General features: G+C 39.8%; 1 protein-coding gene across 1 annotated transcript in view; it reads left to right on the top strand.

Annotated features, from left to right (window-relative positions):
- The window catches only part of LOC122814129 (polycystin-1-like), a 1,441,736-nt gene extending 1,434,580 nt beyond the window's left edge, over positions 1-7,156 (top strand). The window contains 1 exon segment of the mRNA XM_044086744.1: positions 3,809-7,156. Coding sequence (XP_043942679.1) covers positions 3,809-4,525 — 717 coding nt within the window. The 3' untranslated portion in view covers positions 4,526-7,156.
- The last annotated feature ends 11,385 nt before the right edge of the window (positions 7,157-18,541 follow it).

The raw sequence follows: 18,541 nt of genomic DNA, 5'->3' as shown, positions 1-18,541 counted from the left end.
TCTTTTTTGTGGGCACCTGTTTGGATTTCTTTTTGTTGATTGTGTATCCTAGGGAGGTTAGTAGGGTCTTTACAAAGGCCAGGTGCTTGAGCAGCTTTTCCTGGCTGTCTGCCTGAATAAGGCAGTTGTCTAAGTATGGGTAAATCTGAATATTTCTTTGTCTGCAAAAAGCAATGGCCGGAGCCAGACATTTTGTGAAAACTCTGGGAGCAGTAGATATGCCAAAGGAAAGCACAGAGAACTGAAAGTGTTGAGATCCTGCCCTGAAGAAGAGATATTTCCTGCATTATTCCCTGATAGGAATGTGAAGGTAGGTCTCTTTTAGATCTAGGGTGGCTAGCCAAGCGTCCTAGGAGAGCATGGGGAGCAGCTGCTGTAGGGTGAGCATTTTGAATTTTGGGATCACTAGGAAGGTGTTAGAATGGATAGATCGAGGATGGGTGCCAGGTGCCCTCTTTTCTGGGCACCAGAAACAGTCTGGAGTAGAAACCTTGGCCTGTCTGTTCTGCAGGAACGTGCTGTATTGTCCTCATAGAAAGCAGGGAAAGGATTTGCTTTTGAGCTTCTACCCACTGATTTGGAGGTAGGTCTGGGAACCCTTTTGGGGTTGGAAGGGAGTGGAAGGAAAATTTGTATCCCTGAGACATGATGTTCAGAACCCAGTGGTCCTTGGTAATGGTGGTTCAGGTGCTTGAGTGAAAGGAGAGTTTTCCTCCTAGGGGTAAGTGAAGGTGGGCAGAGGGAGGGGGTGGAGGTGGTGAGTCATTATGAGTTCTTACCATAAGGGGGTGGCTTAGAACTCCCTGTTATTGAAGTGGAGGTAGTCCACTGCTTAGATCTCTGCATTTCTTGGGTCTGCATTCTGGGGGGTCTGCTTCAATGGGACCTTGGCTCGCCCGATTTACTGGGAGCAGGAAAGGACCAGTGCTTGGATGGACAATGCCTGCTGAACCTAGGGGGCTGGACCTGCAAGAAATCCTTAACTGTTTGCTTAGATTTTGCTTTTTCTTCCATCTTTTTTAAGACCTCTTCTGCCTTAGTGCCAAATAAGCTATCCTTGTACAAGGGGACATCCAACAATTTAGATATGACATGGTCTGGCAGGGGCTGTTCCTTAAACCATGCATGCCTTCTAATGACAGATCCAGTGACTGCTGCCCTGCAAGAAGCTTCTAGGGCATCAAAACTACATTGCAAGGTGTGTTTAGTTACTTGATTTGCAGAATGCATTAAATCTTTAGATTCTGCCCAAGTAGGAAAGGAAGACATTTTTTTAAGGAGTTCCAAGGTAGGTTGCTGAAATTTCAGCATATGGAACTGACAATTTAGTGCCCTGATAGCAAGAGTAGCTGAGATGTATACTTTTTTACCCCATCTGTCCAATGCTAGTGAATCCCTGTCTGAGGGGGTGGGATTCTTAGCAGAGGTTACTTTAATCCCTTTTGGCCCTTGAGAAATGACCTCAGGGTCAGCTGTAAGATTTTTAAAAAGATATTTGTGTGAGTCAGGGACTCTATAGTACCCATCTGGTTTTCTGGGAGCAGGTTCAAGTGCATCAGGAGTCAAGCTGGATTCGAGGAAAACATCCTCCACAACATCCAGGACTGGGGGTTGGCTAAGGGTCTGTGCTGTGGAAGATCTAGGAATTCCCTGAGTCTCTTTTTAGACTGAGGGTAGTCCTGACTCTCCCATTAGAAATGCGCCCTTAAGGTATGCAGGGTTTCCCCAAAGGAAAAATCCTCTGAGGGAGAGGGGTTGCATGTCTTCATATTCAGATGCATCAGATTCATCTGACTCTTGTTCAGACAAAGCTACAGGGGACAGATCTCTTTTCTTTTTGGAGGGGGTAGCTGGGTCTCCCCTGATTAGCATGATAAGGTCTTCCATCATTTTAAACACTTGAGACTGAGGCAAGGTAGCAGGCGTCTGAGAGTGAGTCATCAGTTTCTTGGGTGTAGTTCGTATCCTGGGCCTAAGAAACTTGATAGTTTTAGAAAGAACAGTAGTCACGAAAGAAGACGTCTGTTTGTGTCGAGATTCGGTAGTGCAATGTACTTCCTCGGGAGCCAGTGCCTGCTCAGCGGCTCCGGACCCATCCGAGGGTGAGACGACTGCAGGATCCTTATTTGAAGAAGAGTTTTGCGGCATACCGGACTCCGAAAGGGTCTTGGTAGCGGCCTGTGAATCAACAGAAGCAGGCATCAGGGGCTGCAAAAGCACCTCATTGAGTACTGGAGAACTAATGACTAGCTTAACTGAAGCATCATCGGTAGGTTTGGACCTCTGCGGTCTGTCTCTGTCTTTATCATTACAGTTTTTCAGAAGATCTGCTATTGGATGGCTTACCAAAGCCATATCGGAATTTGAGGACTGTAAACGAAAATATCTGGCTACAATAAGGGCCCGACGATGGACAGTTCTGGTGTTGAACAAATCACAGAAGTGACAACGAGGGACCTTGTGGTCTGGGCCTAAACAAGTGATGCAGTAAGAGTGGAAGTCTCGGTGTGATATTTGTTTTCCACAGGCGAAACAATTATTAACTTTTTCTGACATCGGTTAGTGCAAGAAAAAAGGATCCCCAATGGGGTACTTAGCTTTAGAAGACTTCAACTTCAATTCGGTAGACAGAACTCAGGTAGCGGCAGAGTGGCACTCGTGCAAACTGTTTCTGCTTCGGGCTCCACAGCAAAAAAGACTGATGTAATGGCACCGTCTGCCTTACTTTATACTACTGATGACCTGACGTCGGTCTTTAAGCAACAGCAGCTGATGCAGAAATACTAAGCCTCAGGTATTCGGGCTGGCTGAGGGCTACCCTGGCAGGGATAACCCAAATGTGTTGACTGCAATAGTGAAACACGAAGAACATCATTCTGTTACAGTAAGCACTGAGTTGCTAAAATATTTAGTGAAATAAAAATATGTTTGGCTGTAGTGTCAGCCAAAGTAAAGCAGTTAGTTTCCTGGTAGGATTGTTGTTACAAATTTTAATTTGTTTATTTGAAGTAATGCAGTCCCTACCCTTGTGTTTTTTTTTTCTGAACTTATCATTTGAAAAACTGCAGTAATAACCAGTACAGGAATAAAAATAAATTTGGTAGCACATTGGCACAGCAGTTAGCCTTGCTGCCTCATATTGCATGGCTGTCCATTTTGATTCTCAGCTGAGTTGACATCTGTGCAGAGTTAGCACATTCTCCCTGTGTGGGCATGGGTTTTTCTTGGGTGCACTGGTGTCCTCCCACATCCCTACATTAAAAGTATATGTGAATTGATGGTGGTAAGTGTGTTTGTGTTTCTTCAGCTGTGGGTTTTTACACCATTCTGGATGTACTTGCATGCCTTGCTCTAATTGAGTATGGGGATAGGTTTCAGAAACCCCTAATGGAATAAAGATAACAGCTGTTTAATCTAAAGAAAGAATATTAAAGAACTTGAGTTTTTGCATATCCTAGATAGGAGAGTGAAATGACTTCATGTGGGTCACACACTGTGCATATTGCAGGCTATTGCTTTCAATCACAAGATTTCATTTTTGCAGCTTAGTGCTTAAAGCCATTCCACAATTTCCCTTAATTTTGTTTCCAACTCATTTCTACATTAGTAGCTTGATGTATATTTTAGGAACTGAAATAGTTATTCAGATTTATATTTGCAGTGTATCCTTATGCTTTCTACTGGCAGGTAAAATCTGCACATTTTTAAGAGTTTACTATACCTCTTTTGCATCTTTGAAGTTGCTGAAGTTAAAAGTCCTGAGATCTTTTCACAACCAGCTCTTACAAACTGTTCATTTTCTTTACAGTTTCGTCATAAGGTGAAGTTTGAAGGAATGGAATCCCTACCCTCACGTTCTTCTGCACAGACTAGAATCTCTCAGTCTCCAAGTTCAGTCCCCGAGTTCCAGTGCTCTGGTTCCACCATTTCATCTGGATCTATGAGATCAGACGACCTGATCTTACCAGAAAGCCCTTCACTGGAGACATCTGAAGTAGACTATTATCTGGAACGACTGTTGCCAACTGTAAACAGTCTCCTGCAGCACTTTGACAGAGTAAACAAAGCCTCTGAAGACTTGCTGCAGATTGAGACAAACTTACAGCAAACCCAAAAGAGGATTAATGAAAAGAAAAAACAAAAGGCAGTGAAAGGCAAAACTGCGCTGGAGTGTAGCAGACTTCCAGCCACCAGAAGACAGACAGAGTTACCAAGGACATACAGCACTTTTTCTGAATCAGCAGTGGCAAGACTGAGGTGTCAGAGGAACCCGGCCTCAGATTGTACATTTTTTCAGCGGGTCAGGCCAGGTGTGGCAGCTGATGCAATGCATCAAGGTTATAGACGCAAAGCTTGGGCAGCTGGGCCACCACTTTCAGCAGATGTCTGTCAGCGTCATGCCCTAACAACTACTGCTTCAAACAAATGGAGACCAAAGAGTGAAGAAGGGGCTGAGCGCTTGGGGTATGACCATCCTCGACTTCCCATTAAGAAGAGGGCCTGGCAGCTTGAAGAAGTGAAATAAACTTATCCAGAATGAAATCAACCACCTGTAAGACTCCTAGTAGCATGTTTCATGTAAATGAACTGAATGAGTACAAGCATGGGAACACCATATACTGTATGGCAACGTGTTATATCCATATATAGTCTGAGGCATATATGTAGGGAAGAAAATATTCATTCTCCTTCCTAGCAGTTAAACATCTATTCAAAGAGTTATATAGGAACAAAAAACTACACTTTTAAGTATAGCATGAGATTTTGCATACTAAGTAAAAAAAACACTACTATTGATCCGATGGAATGTTTCTGTCTTATGCATTTTTCAGCCGAATGTTCATCATTTTAGATATTTGGTTTAGAAGGTGTTTTTGCTGCTAAAAGTTAGGTGCCAAAGTAAGCAGTAGATTCTAGCTAAGGAAAAAATGTTTCTAAAGCCTTATGAAAAAATGCATTCCCTTTTATGAGGCAGATATTCTTTACAGATGACAATGTGCAAAATGCTGTCATTTGTATGTAGCCATTAGTAAAATGATTTGAAAGAAAATTTTATAAGGAATATGTAACTTACGTTTTTCCTTACTTCCCCTGAAAGACTTGACCTAAATATTGGAGGTCTCTTTATCTCACTATACTGTGAGTAAATTGTATATGAAAAGCAGTATATCATCTGAATGAAAGATGTTTTAGTGCTGCACAAGATATCATCAACATGTCCACTATTTCTGTCTGTTTTGGTATTTCTGCACTGTTATGAGTATATCCTTCACTAACCTAAAAACAGCTTCAGATAACAGTCAGATGAATGTACCACACAGGACAAGTTTTGTTCAAAAATCATATGAACAGCTGTATTACTCTGTTAGATTGTCGCTTGAAATTACTACCCTCAAGAGGCAAAACACTTATTTGTATCTGACTTTGCAGTATTGAAACACCAAATGTGAATCAAACCAAGTGAGAGTAAAAAAGTCTGCAGACCAAATGAGTGGAGAAAAGGAACAGTATGGTAGTGGTATAACTGGACATCACTTTCTAGGTAAAAGAAGAGTGCTAAATGATATTGGCACATACTGACTTACGTAGCATGAGACAACTACCAAGTGGTAGACCTTAGTTTGTGCTGGTAACCAGTTGAAATGTCAGGACCTGATAGTGTGAGTCCCTAAACACAGAGACTGAATGGCTGAAAGAACAGACTTACATATACTACGTCTGAGATGCCATTTCTCTGAATATTCCCTTTTCTCTGATAAATGACACTCTTGAAGTTGTTATATATTGGGGGGGCTTGCTCCCCAAATGAGGGCTGCAGGGGGGCTTGACCCCCCCCCTGCAAAAAGAGGTTTAAAGGAAAAAATAATTTGCAAGATTCGCTCTTCTCCTGTGTTTTTGGTCCCTTTTTTTGGGCTTGTCAGCACTCCACATTTCAAGTGCCGACATTTCAACAGGGAGCCTTTTATGCTTGATGTGCGGTTTGCACTCCAGATACTAAGGGATATGATATATTTGGAGAATGTGACAGAGATGAAAGAAAGAAATAGGCAAACATGATTATGATACTGTAGAGTAACACAATTCAGCACGTCAGCGTATGTTTTATATTAAACAAAAAATGCTGATGAAACAGTAACCAGTCCATTTCAGTGACAGTCAATAAATAATTACACAGCAACTGGCAGTTGGAGGAGCACTTTGAAAAAAAAATATATCAAATTGTCCTACCTGATAAGTCTGCTACTGTTTCTTACAATGGTAGCATAAATATAAAAAAGTTACCTGAACCTCCTCTCCCAATGACAGGGTTTGCCTCCACACCTCTGATCTCTACATATACTGCCTCAGAGGTTGCACCCGCTTAGACACAGAGGAAATAAGTTAATGCACTTCTCCCCAAGTTGATTTGGCCTTAGTATATTTAGAGATCATGAATACGTGGGTAGCATCCCCACATTAGTGATGCATGTAATGCAGCCTCAACATCAAAATGTAAGTACGACACCATTGGCATAATATACTGCCATGCTCAACTAGCAGTGGTAAACTTCACTGAGGTAAACCATGAAGGATATATTTACTGACAGTAGACCCCTTCCAACTGATTGATTTTGCGAAATGACACCAAATGCTGATGAAGAAAAAATTAGGAGATTTGAGATTGTGACAGTTGCTCGCATCTGTTTAATGTAACTGCAATCATTAAAGACCTTTGCTAAACTAAGGATGACCTACCATTACTGCTTTTTCCATAATGCAACACATAGGTTCATAGGTTCATAGAAGGTTACTAGGCTAATGGCCCTAGGGCCTTTACAAGCTTAGCCATGTTATACCCATGTTCCCTAAAAGACCTTGGTTAGATGGTCATTATTCCCACAGTGAGTATATGATCAGCACTAACTGCCCTAGTCCCTGAGGGGCATAGGTGCCATTTCCAGGGTGAATTTACAGCCTCCCATCCAATTGTCTAGGTTGCACTTGAATAGGGCTATTGAGGAGCTCTGCTTCACATGAACTGGGAGTTTCTTCCAGAGGAGCAGAAATCTCTTTGAGATATATCTGTCTCAAGCATGCTGTATTAATGTCACAGGCTAGGTTGAGATCCCTGGAGCGAGTGACTCTTGCCCATTTGATTGGTGGATGTGCAGCATTTCCATTAGGGCAGGGTCAGAGACTGCTCTGTAGGCCAGGCAAAGTTTCCTCTCAGCAGCTTGTAGGATACAGAGTATAGTGACAAGACTTTCAGTCTTTCCATGTAGGTCATGTTTGGGAGGCCATGAATTTTCTTGGTGAGAAACCTCTGTGGTTTCTCCATCTGCTACAGGTGTCTGGTGAGGTACATGCAAAAGGGAGTGTTGTACTCTATTAGTGGTCTGATAAGGGTCAAGTACAGAGGAGTTATAATATCCTTAGTCTTGGATGCAATGCTCTTTCTTAAGAGATGCACAATGTAAAAGGCTTTCCTTACCACTGTGGACACATGGTTATCGAAGTTTAGATCGCTATCAACCTGTGTTCCCAAATCTCACACTACTGTGTTTGAGCTTAGGGAACTGCTGTCAGTGTTGTAATTTGGAGGGACTTCCTCCTTGGCAAAGGGGATAATAATACCCTTTTTTGCATTTAGGTTTACTCCATGGTTTTTGCACCAATCATTTGTCTCTGTTAGCCCCTTTTGTAATATGTTAACATCATTTGGGGACTCAGCAAACTTGGTAAGCCACAGGGCATCTACTTTCACCTGCACTTCCGAGAAGTAGATTCCAAACAGTAGAGGCCCAGCACAGATCTATGTGGTATGCCACTGTTAATTGGTCTACTGGTAGAGGTGGAATCCCCATCTTTAACAGTATGCTTTCTGTCACTGAAACAGTCGGCTACCCATCTAGTGATGTATGATTTAATCCCCAGCTGGGAGAGTTTCTAAGTGATACCTGAGTGGGGGATTGTGTCAAAAGCATTGGCTAAGTCAAGATAAGCAGTATGTACTGTTTTGCCTTCATCCAGGGCTTTGATGACATTCTCGAAGAAGACCACCAGATTCAGTAAGCATGATCTACCCTTAATAAAGCCAAACTGGGTCAGGTCAAGTGTTTGAAGGTCACCTATGTCCTTGTTGATAAAGTATATGATGATTCTTTCCATGGCCATGCAGATAAGTCTGGTTAAGCTTATAGGTCTATAGTTCCCAGGGTCAGTTAATGTACCCACTTTGTGCAAGTTGATTACCTTTGCTGTTCTCCACTCTGCTGAAACAAAGCCAGTATTCAGGCTGAGCTTAAATAGAGGGCCAAGTGGTTCTGCTAGGTCTTGTTTTAGATTGTTTAGTAAGCAGTCTGGGATATTATCTGGTTCCATAAAGGCCGTGTTTTTGGCTTTGGAGAGCGTGGATATGGCCTGCTGTTTGTAGAAAACAGGTAGAGGATTGGTGTTGGGTATACTTTGGGGTATAGCTGGTGGGGACAGGGGGATGACGTTTGCACCGATTCTGCCAGCTAGCAGGTTGGCAATTTTCTTAGGTTCAGTATGAGAAGTACCAGCCACTATAAGGTCGGCACATAGTTAGGTGTTCCCTTTTAGATTTCAGACATAGCTAAAGAATGCCGTATGTTGTCAGTACATGTTGTCAGTGCACTAATCTAAATTTAAAAATAAAAATTATCTCAAAAATTAAGTTATAATATTAAAGGTGCTGATATGGTATTTTTGCTTGATATACTTTAAAGGAGTGAGTGGTCCTTGTATGAAAGAAAGAAAGAAAGAAAGAAAATACTCCCTTGCAGGAACATTGGTATGTTTGTGCAGCACCTAAATGAACTTTAGACCTGCTTAAGTGAACTGGAATAGTTAAAGTACATCAACAAGGCAGTGTATTTATCCAGAATATTTATCCAGATACCCCTTACCTATGCCCCAAATGCCAGATGCTGATATTGTGACACAAATGGCTAGGAAATCATGAGTAAAATACTATGCATAGTAAATTGAACTAAAAATAATAATTCTGCAAGACTGTCTTGCGAAATGTAACCTAGGTTCCTGAAGACACTGCATTTATTGACTCAATAGCTAGACAGTATTATGTACGTAACAAAGTAAGTAAAATAGTAACAGTAAATTAGATTGCTGAGCTAGAAATCGGCACATGATTATAGTGTGACTTAGAGAGAAGACTGTTAATGCTTTTTACTCTAAGAACTTTGACCTCTTCAACTCAGTGACAGTGGTTAGACTGTCTAAAGTGTGTAATAGAAGGTTTGCATCTAAGATGACAGTAACAGTAACAGCTGTTCTATCAACCCTAGTAGAAAGGTGTAACTCATTTCTTTGAAGTTCAAGCATCTAACATAAGTTGTTTACGAAGCAGTAGTGATTTTGTGTAAATATTGCTGTAACTGTAAGTGTGCCACACTGATGAGCAACACTGAAAAAATGACTTTCTAATCACAGATTATCGATAAAACCAAGCTACAGCCTGCCTGCACAGATTAAAAACATTTCGCAAAGGGTGGCTAACTCCCTGCATTTCCACATGGGAGCAAAACCCACTACCCTAACTTATATATGTTAACTATATGACCACACAATGATGAGGAAAGGAGAAACTGCCCCAAATGGCAAACAACAATCTTGCAAAAACAGCAATCCTGCTGTGCCTACATAGCAATGACAGGAATTATGAAAAAAAGGCATATTCAGATAAATTCCACCTTGCTTATGTAACAACGACAATAACTGTGATACAAAAGAAATTTGAAGAGTTGTGAATGAGAAGTTAGAACCCAATCATCTCAACCTGGATTACTTGTATGACAAACTATTAATGACATCACAGTGCTGTTGTGTCACTGTGATGATTAATGGAAACCATAGATTTTAATAAAATCCTACAACTTGTTTTACACTAACTGTAGTTTTCTATTTATCTAACATTTATTTTCTGCATTACAACAGTTCCATTGTCTGTTATATTCATAATAAGCATGATAGCATTCCATAAGGCATACCAGACATCTCTGTCAGTGTCATTGCTAATATGCAGTTTGATGTCAAAGAGTTGTTAAAGTGCTACATAGATCTGTGAACACTGATGCAGTAATGAAGGTGACTTAGCATGTTGCCCTTCCCACAGTATCTCACAAAGTTGTTTGTATAAGAACCACTGTTCCACAAGGTTACTGCATTACAGTGCTTTTGCTAGAAAGTTGTTTTATTATGGTAGTAGCTTTAAATAATGTTACTGTACTTTTTCTGTCTAAAAGGTACTGCAAGTTAACAGTGATATTACAAATTCTGTTGCATCAGTTGTCATATGGTAATAATGCTGTTTTACGTAACATTAAACCTGAATCACAGCAGCTGTATCAGGAAGACAGACAAAGCTGTTGTGTTACAGATGTTGTGCCACAATTCATCTGCTGTACGTTGTGGATTTTTTTTTCTGTTATTCATTCCTCCTTAGGGACAGATCTTCCTCTCATCCCCAATATACTCATTCTTTTATTAATTCATGCCTCAGGTAGTTCCCTTCTGGGTGAGGTAGAAGAGAGCTAAGGCTGTAATTCAGTCAGTAGGATGGAATGTACCCACTACAGAGTTTACTTTTCAGTTCTGAATCCCTCCAAAACAAACATTCAGCAACATCAGTGGGATGTGAGCATATAATTCTTGTTTGACAACTTATGATACCCAGATATTTATGATAACATTCTCCCCGTCTTTAAGATGAGCCCTTCCTGCTCCAGTAAGTCCTTTGCAGATCCATCTTCATCAGAAAACAGTGCAGGTCAACAGCTGCTCAATACTTTTGCACTGTGGTACACCTCTGCTGCCGGAGTCACTGTCGGTCCATGTCCAACTACAGCAGATTCAAATGACCTACCTTTGCGCACTGAGTCAGCTTGGTCTGTCACACATTGGACTGTCGAAATAAAATAAAGTGATATTGATATAACATTCTTAAAGGCAGCATCAAAGTTTATTTTGTTGCAGTACAGATGCTACAACACTGGAGTAGTGTAACTAACATCAGAATGATAGCATACACCAGCCACATGATACACCACCACATGATAAAACACTGTTATACTGTCCCGGTGATGCTAAGACAGTTTGGACTGCAACAGTCGTATCATGATACTGTTGTACAGTTGTGTATCAACAGGGATGTCAAACAAGTGTGGTTCCATTGTAGTGATAACTCCAAATGTTGTGTTACTTCATTTGGTCTGTAATAATGATTCTTTTGTTGTCTTGACTGTGGCTAACACCCTGTCCCAAGTATCTTCAACACCTTTCACCTACAAGCCTTGTATTTTCAGGAGGCACTTACCATGAAGGTTGCTTAAGTACTTTAATATAAGTAAAAGGCTCCTGTAGTTTCAGTAGAAGAACAGGAGTCATGAGAAGGATTTTTATTTTAACGTCTAGTGGAACTCTCTTTGAGAGGAGCTGTGTGTGGAGGAATCTGACTCATGGGCAGTTTTGTGTGCATATAGTGAGGGTATCCGTCACCTCCCTGCATAAATGATTGTCATGGCTGTACTGTACTGCACTTTCATCATTCACAAGACAGCAGTGCCACATTTCCCTCACCCATCCCACCCTCCCAATCTGAGAGTGCATGGAAAGGTCGACATTAATTTCACTGCTAAGTGTATGATAGTACACACTTGGCTTTGGTGACATCTCATTAAATTAGAGTACTGCTGGAGAAACATCTCCCTTACTCCAAGCTGGGGTAACCTCAGAGTTAATTATGTAAAAGATGGAGGCATGCAGAGAGTGCTACCCCTGTACTTGGGATGTGTGTATATGTGGGAGCTTTGTCCCCTATAGGAAATTAGCTTTTATTTATTTCTTTTAGTTTTTTTTCTAAACATCACTGGAATTGTTGTCATGTATGGTCATTCAAATGGTGATTAGAAATATTTTCAGGGAGCTGTGTGCTTCCAAGCAGCCATATATACCCACCCAACCCTTCTAGCACACAATTCACTAATCAGACATAGGTCACCAGTAGCCATACCTCTCAATTGTCCAGATTTTTGCAGAATGCTCAGATTTTTGCCTCATACGTTTGGTCTGGTCCACATAAAATTTGTGGTTTTCTGGCAAATCACTGAGGAATGAAGTCCCTAAATAATGACATGCATTTGAGTTTCAGGCTTCATATCCTTTAGAAAATGCATGCTAACACAAACCTGTTATTGTAGCAACTTACTAAGTTTATAAGGGCAATATTTAAAATCTGTCCTTATTTAAGCTTTGTCCAGATTTCTTGCACTAAGAAGCTGAGAGATATGCAAGTAGCATAATCAAGCATATAAGTGCTATGGCAGTGGAGCTGACTGGTGCTGCAGTAATGACATGCTGCTCTTGTATACTACAGTGTTTGTTATATGCTGCAGTGTTGATGATAGCAAGCATAACAAAACCAGCTGTGCTTCAGTTGTAATGCTTGAATACTATAATACTATACGTACTATACCAGTAATGTAACATTAGTTTGATAAAAGCAGTGTAAGAATGCTTGTTTGCTATAATGTCCAAATACTGTTTAACTTTCAAAGCATTTTAGAATGCAGATAATATCAGAAGTCCAGTACAACATACATCAGACTGCAAATTATGCAATTACAGCAATATAAGATGCTGGTGAAACACAATACCTATTAATTTTGTTACATCGCAGGTACAGATGTAAAACTGCTAGCAGGTTATAGCTGTGACAGAATTTTAGCATCCCTACCTAGATTCCACAATATTTTACTATTTGTCAAATCTCTAAGGTTAGAATGTGTTTTGTTCCACTTTTGCAATGACGGAATACTGTATAACTGCTCTTATGTTGGAATGTTAGATGTATTGTCAGATTTACCTTATATTATTACAAAAATATATGTAGGCGGTGGTATCATGGTTGTTACGGCAAAGTAACTGCTATAGCAATGCGGTGATATTAGACTGCTGCAATTTCTGGGATTATTTCAGAATTCTTTAATTTAGCAGTCACAACAGTGATACCATGACTCTGTTTTAACATTAATATCTTCATAAACAACAGTAATATTACAATGCAAAATAATAGTGATATCAATTTACTGTCCTTCCTTAGCAGCGATGTCAGAATGAAGCAGTCTTAATAAACTTAAAATGTTTCATAGTAATACTGCGATTGACTATTACATGGCATATCAGAATGGAGTGCTGTATCATAAAAGCAATGTCAGAAAGTTGTACAACTACAACATACACAGCAACACTAGCATACATGTGATAACATAATGTAACTAAACTACACCATGCTTTTGCTATTACTAGGGACATACTGATATGAAGAACCAAAAACACATTGTGCCAACAGAGGAACAACTCAAACTCCAATAGCGTAGAAAAGTTTAATCCCCGCTTTTGTAAAAACTTCTTCAGAATAAATACACAATAAAATCAGAACTGTTTGAATACACTTCATATCAATTAAAAAACACCAATTATTCAATTGATAAAATTTAACAAGATTTAACAAAACCTTGTTACAATGTTAACTTCCTTTCTTCTAAAAAACACTTGATACTTATACTTTCATTCATTCCCGGTGGACTGTCAGCACCCAGTCTTAATTGCCATAAGGTTTCCCTTCTTTCAACCCTATTTTTAATATTCCCCCCTCACAAATCTTTGCTAATATACTCTAAAATAGCAAAGGAAAAATTTTAAACAGTACACTCCAGAGTGTGCCTGCATAAGGCGTTATTACTGTCTTTGGTTTTAATGGCGTAACAGTGTTCTTTAATACATCTGCTAAGCTGTCTGGTGGTCATACCTATATAAAATGCTGTACAACCAGAGCACAGAGCAATGTATACTACATAAGATGTATTACAAGTAAACCTACCAGGCACAGCAATAGTACGATCTAAATATGTTAAACTAATATATGGGCCTTCATGGATAAACCTGAACAATTTAAACATTTATAAGTACCTTTTGGTTTATCTGATTGAGGGGGAAGGATGGCTGTACTATCATGCTGCAATAAATTCTTTAAACTGCCTGATTTTTTATAAACAAAACTAGGAGCCTTCCCCAAAATACTTGGCAAATCACTATTACCAATAATAATTTTCTAATTATCAGTGATAATGTTTTTAATCATAATGCTATCTACAGACATATCCACAACACATTTAGGCTGACTAAATAGGAAATCTCTAGCTGAATCATCAGTTGCTGTTTTAACTATTAAACCATGAGGCAAAATAGACGGAAAGTCTACAGATCTCCTATAGAGATCTCAGATGCTAAATTATGTAATAAAACTTCTGGCTATCCTCTTGCTAAGAATAAACCAGTAATGAATGCTATTTCAATCAAGAAATCTTCATCGCTACTGCTTAACCAAGAGGCTCTTATGTACTGTCCTTTCGGAATGTTCCATCTCATAAAGGCATGCTGGTTGCTCTGATAGTGTAAACAATTATTTACATAAGTCTCTTTCCTATATATCTTACTAGAAAAACTTAGCTCTACTGTGCACCAAGTGAGGACTCTTAAATAGTTGACCTGATGCCCTAAATTGCTTAACGTAAATTTAAAAAAATTACTGCTTCTGTTGAGCTGTTCTAAAAAAGTGTCTGCCTTGTCTTTAGATCCATTTATAATAAAAAAAACAGGTTGTCAATAAAACGACAACAAAACAAAATGTCCTTAGCTAAAAGAATTTGTGGCAGACATTGCATTTCCCACCAGGCCATAACTAAACCTGTGAAAGCAGGAGCGACTGTGGCCCCCATGGCAACTCCCCTTCGCTGCTGAAAGTATTTTCTATTAAACAAAAAAAAATTGTTTTCTAACATCAGTTCTAACAACAAAATACAAGTTTTCACTGAACTCTCAGACCATACAGTATACTTGTTTAAAAAATTAGCTACATATTCCAACCCCACTTCAAGAGGTATGGAGGAATATAAGGAAACCACATCTACGGTTAGACATACTGAAATGCTTAAGAACATACAAGATGCCATCCGAAGATGATCTATACACTAACTCCAATGTAGCTGCCTTCCAGTTCTCCTCTTCCTTTTCTGCATCTCCTCTATTGGCTGCAGCTGACCACTAACCTTTCTGCTGAACTAATCTGCAGTGTTACCTGTTGTAGAAATAAGCCTACCACCCTTTGTGTGAAGCAGTATTTTCTTGAGTCTGTCTTTAACTTAACACTACCACCAGTCATACCACCCATATTACAGCTGCTAGTTTATATTCCATAAACTTTCTTCTTATCCTCCACTTGACTTACATTTTCCTTAAAATATATATCTTAGCTTCTCACTTCGCTTAACTCTTGTAGTGTAATATATCTACAACTCTAAAACTTGTTCTTACACCATTGTTTTTCTATTCCCTTAGTAATTCTGATAGTGCTTCACTGCAGGTACTCTATATAAACCTATTATCTTTTCTGTTTGCTACAGCTTCCAGAAAGGAACACAGCTTTCTAAATGTTACCCTTCTGATTCATGCATGATGGCAGGGTGCCAGGCATGTGTCCCTTGAGCTGCACATCTCCACATAATACTGGTCATCAACACTCCTCTGTCACGTCGCATGATTTAGCCTAGCACTAATTAAAACTCATACAGTCTTTCATTGTCTGTCTTTCATTAGGCAAACCCAAGCATGCAAACTATGCCTGGATACTACTCAGATGAACAACAGCATGAAACCTTATGTCAGAGATTTTTTTCAGAGCTAAACTTTTCTCTAGATGCCCTTTAGAACATTGCACACAACATCTAAAAGGGACTTGCTACTGAGATCTTGTGGCTATCTCTGTATTATATGTGCATATGTGGACTCTTTACATATTTTGTTTCTGCATATTAGGTTAGGTAAAAAATAAATAAATAAATAAATATAGAAGATGAAAGCCAACTCCTGTGGTATAGAGGAAAAAAGCCCTGACTATTGTCCATGGTAACCAAAATTCAAATTGCAGCTCAAGGAGTATGCGCTAGAGAATATTAAACGCAATATAGGGTCATCTACTACATAAATTCTATATGTAGTCTCAAAGGGATGCCGTCTACATCACAGCCAGTTGCTTATCAGGGGCTAGGATACACCACATTACACATGCACTCAGGTCATTGGACCACAAGTACCAGTATCACTCAATCATAGTTCATGTGGGTGTATTGTTTTAGGACTATCGTGTATTTGTATTGCACTGTATGCGGAGCTTTTCTCCCTGGGCCTCTGCTGAAAATGGGTTGTGTAGACCCAGTTGGACCATCCCAGTAAACAAATGTCAAATAAATAAATAAATGACCTGAAACATACCTCCCTAGACTATATGAAGAGAGACATCATGGAGCTCTCGGAATATGTGTCTTAAGCTGGTATGAGCTATACAGACTTTTTCAGAATGCCCAGATTTTTGCCTCATATTTTTTTTGTTTTTCATAAAATTGTGGCTTTCTGGCAAATGAGTGGTGAATCATTAAAGACTGAAGTTAGACAATAATGACAGACATTTCAGTTTCAGAATTCATACTCTCTTCAGAAAATTCATGCTAATGCAAGCCTGTTATTCTATGAACTTTTCCAAGTTTATAAGAGCAATATTTAAAAATTGTCCCTATTTTTGGACCTTTGTTCCACTTTTATGTATGGCTTTATCCAGATTTCTTGCTGTAAGAGGTTGAGAGCTATGGAGCCTAGCAATGAGCAGCATTTTACCTTCTCCAAGGATGATGCCACAATACAAACAAAAGATGAATGACTTTAATAATTGGTTTAGTTTCTGGTGTCATTCAAAGGGGTGCAATATTTGTCGGCATGGAAAGAGATGGTCAATAGACCACACTGCTTTGCCAAGGATGGTCTTCACCTCTCCCTTCTAGGCTTTCAAATATTAGCTAAAACATAATCTTCCCCATAGTACCTTTTTAGGCAATGCCAGACTGGAAGTATTTCCGACATTGCAAATCAAAAACAAGAAAATCTAAAGGTATTACTGAACAAGGCTACGATTCTAAACAAAAAACTCCACTCCCAGAAGCTCTCATTACCCTAGAGAATGCTGACATCTGTGCAGTCACTGAGACATGGATTAAAGCTGTGGAAAGCACACCAACAGTGCACGATTATAATGCCTTCCACACATTTAGACCAGCTACTACACAGACAGGGACTAAAGGTGAAGTGTCTCTATTTGCATCAACAATAAATATACCTCAAGACTGGTCAAACAGAACAATGCACTTGAGCTGCTACATGTTCACATCACCATAAGCAAAATCCAATACCACTTCCTTGCAAGCTATAGGACCCCCTCTATGACCCAGGAAACCCATGCCATGTACTTAAACATATTGGAAACACTCACTATCCAACCCAATACCAAATTTGACTTTAATTACCACAGTATTAACTGGGAATCTTACACAACACCAAACATACAGACAGAGATTCCTGGATTTTGTAAACACAAACTCCCCGGATCAGGTTGTCAATACACCAAGCAGGGATTCAACCATACTGGATCTGGTCCTCACTAATATGGGAGAGTGCTGCACACCCACTAGTGTAATGTCTTCCCTAGTAAGGTCAGACCACAGAATAGCATCCTTTGAAGTAAAAATAAATCCTGGACCCCCAGTTAACCCTGTAATATTCAGGAACTACTCTAAGGCTAACATCCTGCTATTAAATGACAATCTGGCAAAATATCAAGACTCATAAACCCTGCAAACACTGCTGCCTATGCAGAACTGTTCATAGAAACCCTATAAAAGCATGTTAACAGCTGCATAGAGGCAGATATACTCATCAGGAAATACAGAACTAACAAAAAACAAACCACCCTGGAGGAATCACAAAATTAATCAACAGGCTGTATAACAGAAGGAAGAAAATCATGGCAAAAATTAGGAGATGCAGCACCCAACAGGATAAAAGCACTCATCAAACTAAACAAACAACTCAGAGGACAAGTAAAATCTACCAAAGTCAAATATGAGGTAAATTTGGCCTCCCAGGCCAAGGAGAACCACAGGGCATTCTTTAGCTATGTCTGCAACCTCAAAGGCAATACACAGTTGTGTGCAGAGCTCATTGCAAATGGAGCCAAATACACTGAGCCAGAAGATAAAGCAAACCTACTGGCTGAGAAAATTAGCTCCAACTTTACCCCTCTCTCCCCCTCAACCTGCTCTTTGGAAATACCATCAAATATAACCCCCCCCCCCCCCCAGTATCACTAGGGAACAGGTCCTTAATGCTCTCTCTAAGGCCAAGAACACTGCATCAATGGGTCCAGACAATATCCCATAGTGCCTTCTAAATAGCATGAAACATGACTTATCAGGCTGTCTGGAATTGCTATTTAACTGTTGCTTCCAAACAGGCTTTGTGCTTCATGAATGGAGTACAGCAACAGTTATCCCTCTGCACAAAGGTGGGCCATCTACAGACCCTGGAAAATAAAGACCCACAAGTCTCACTAGTCTTATATGCAAAGCCATGAAAA

Source organism: Protopterus annectens, chromosome 10.part0 (genome assembly GCF_019279795.1).
Source record: "Protopterus annectens isolate FY-2018-M chromosome 10.part0, PAN1.0, whole genome shotgun sequence".
Taxonomy (NCBI): Eukaryota; Metazoa; Chordata; order Ceratodontiformes; family Protopteridae; genus Protopterus; species Protopterus annectens.
This window is presented reverse-complemented; position numbering and strand designations above follow the sequence as displayed.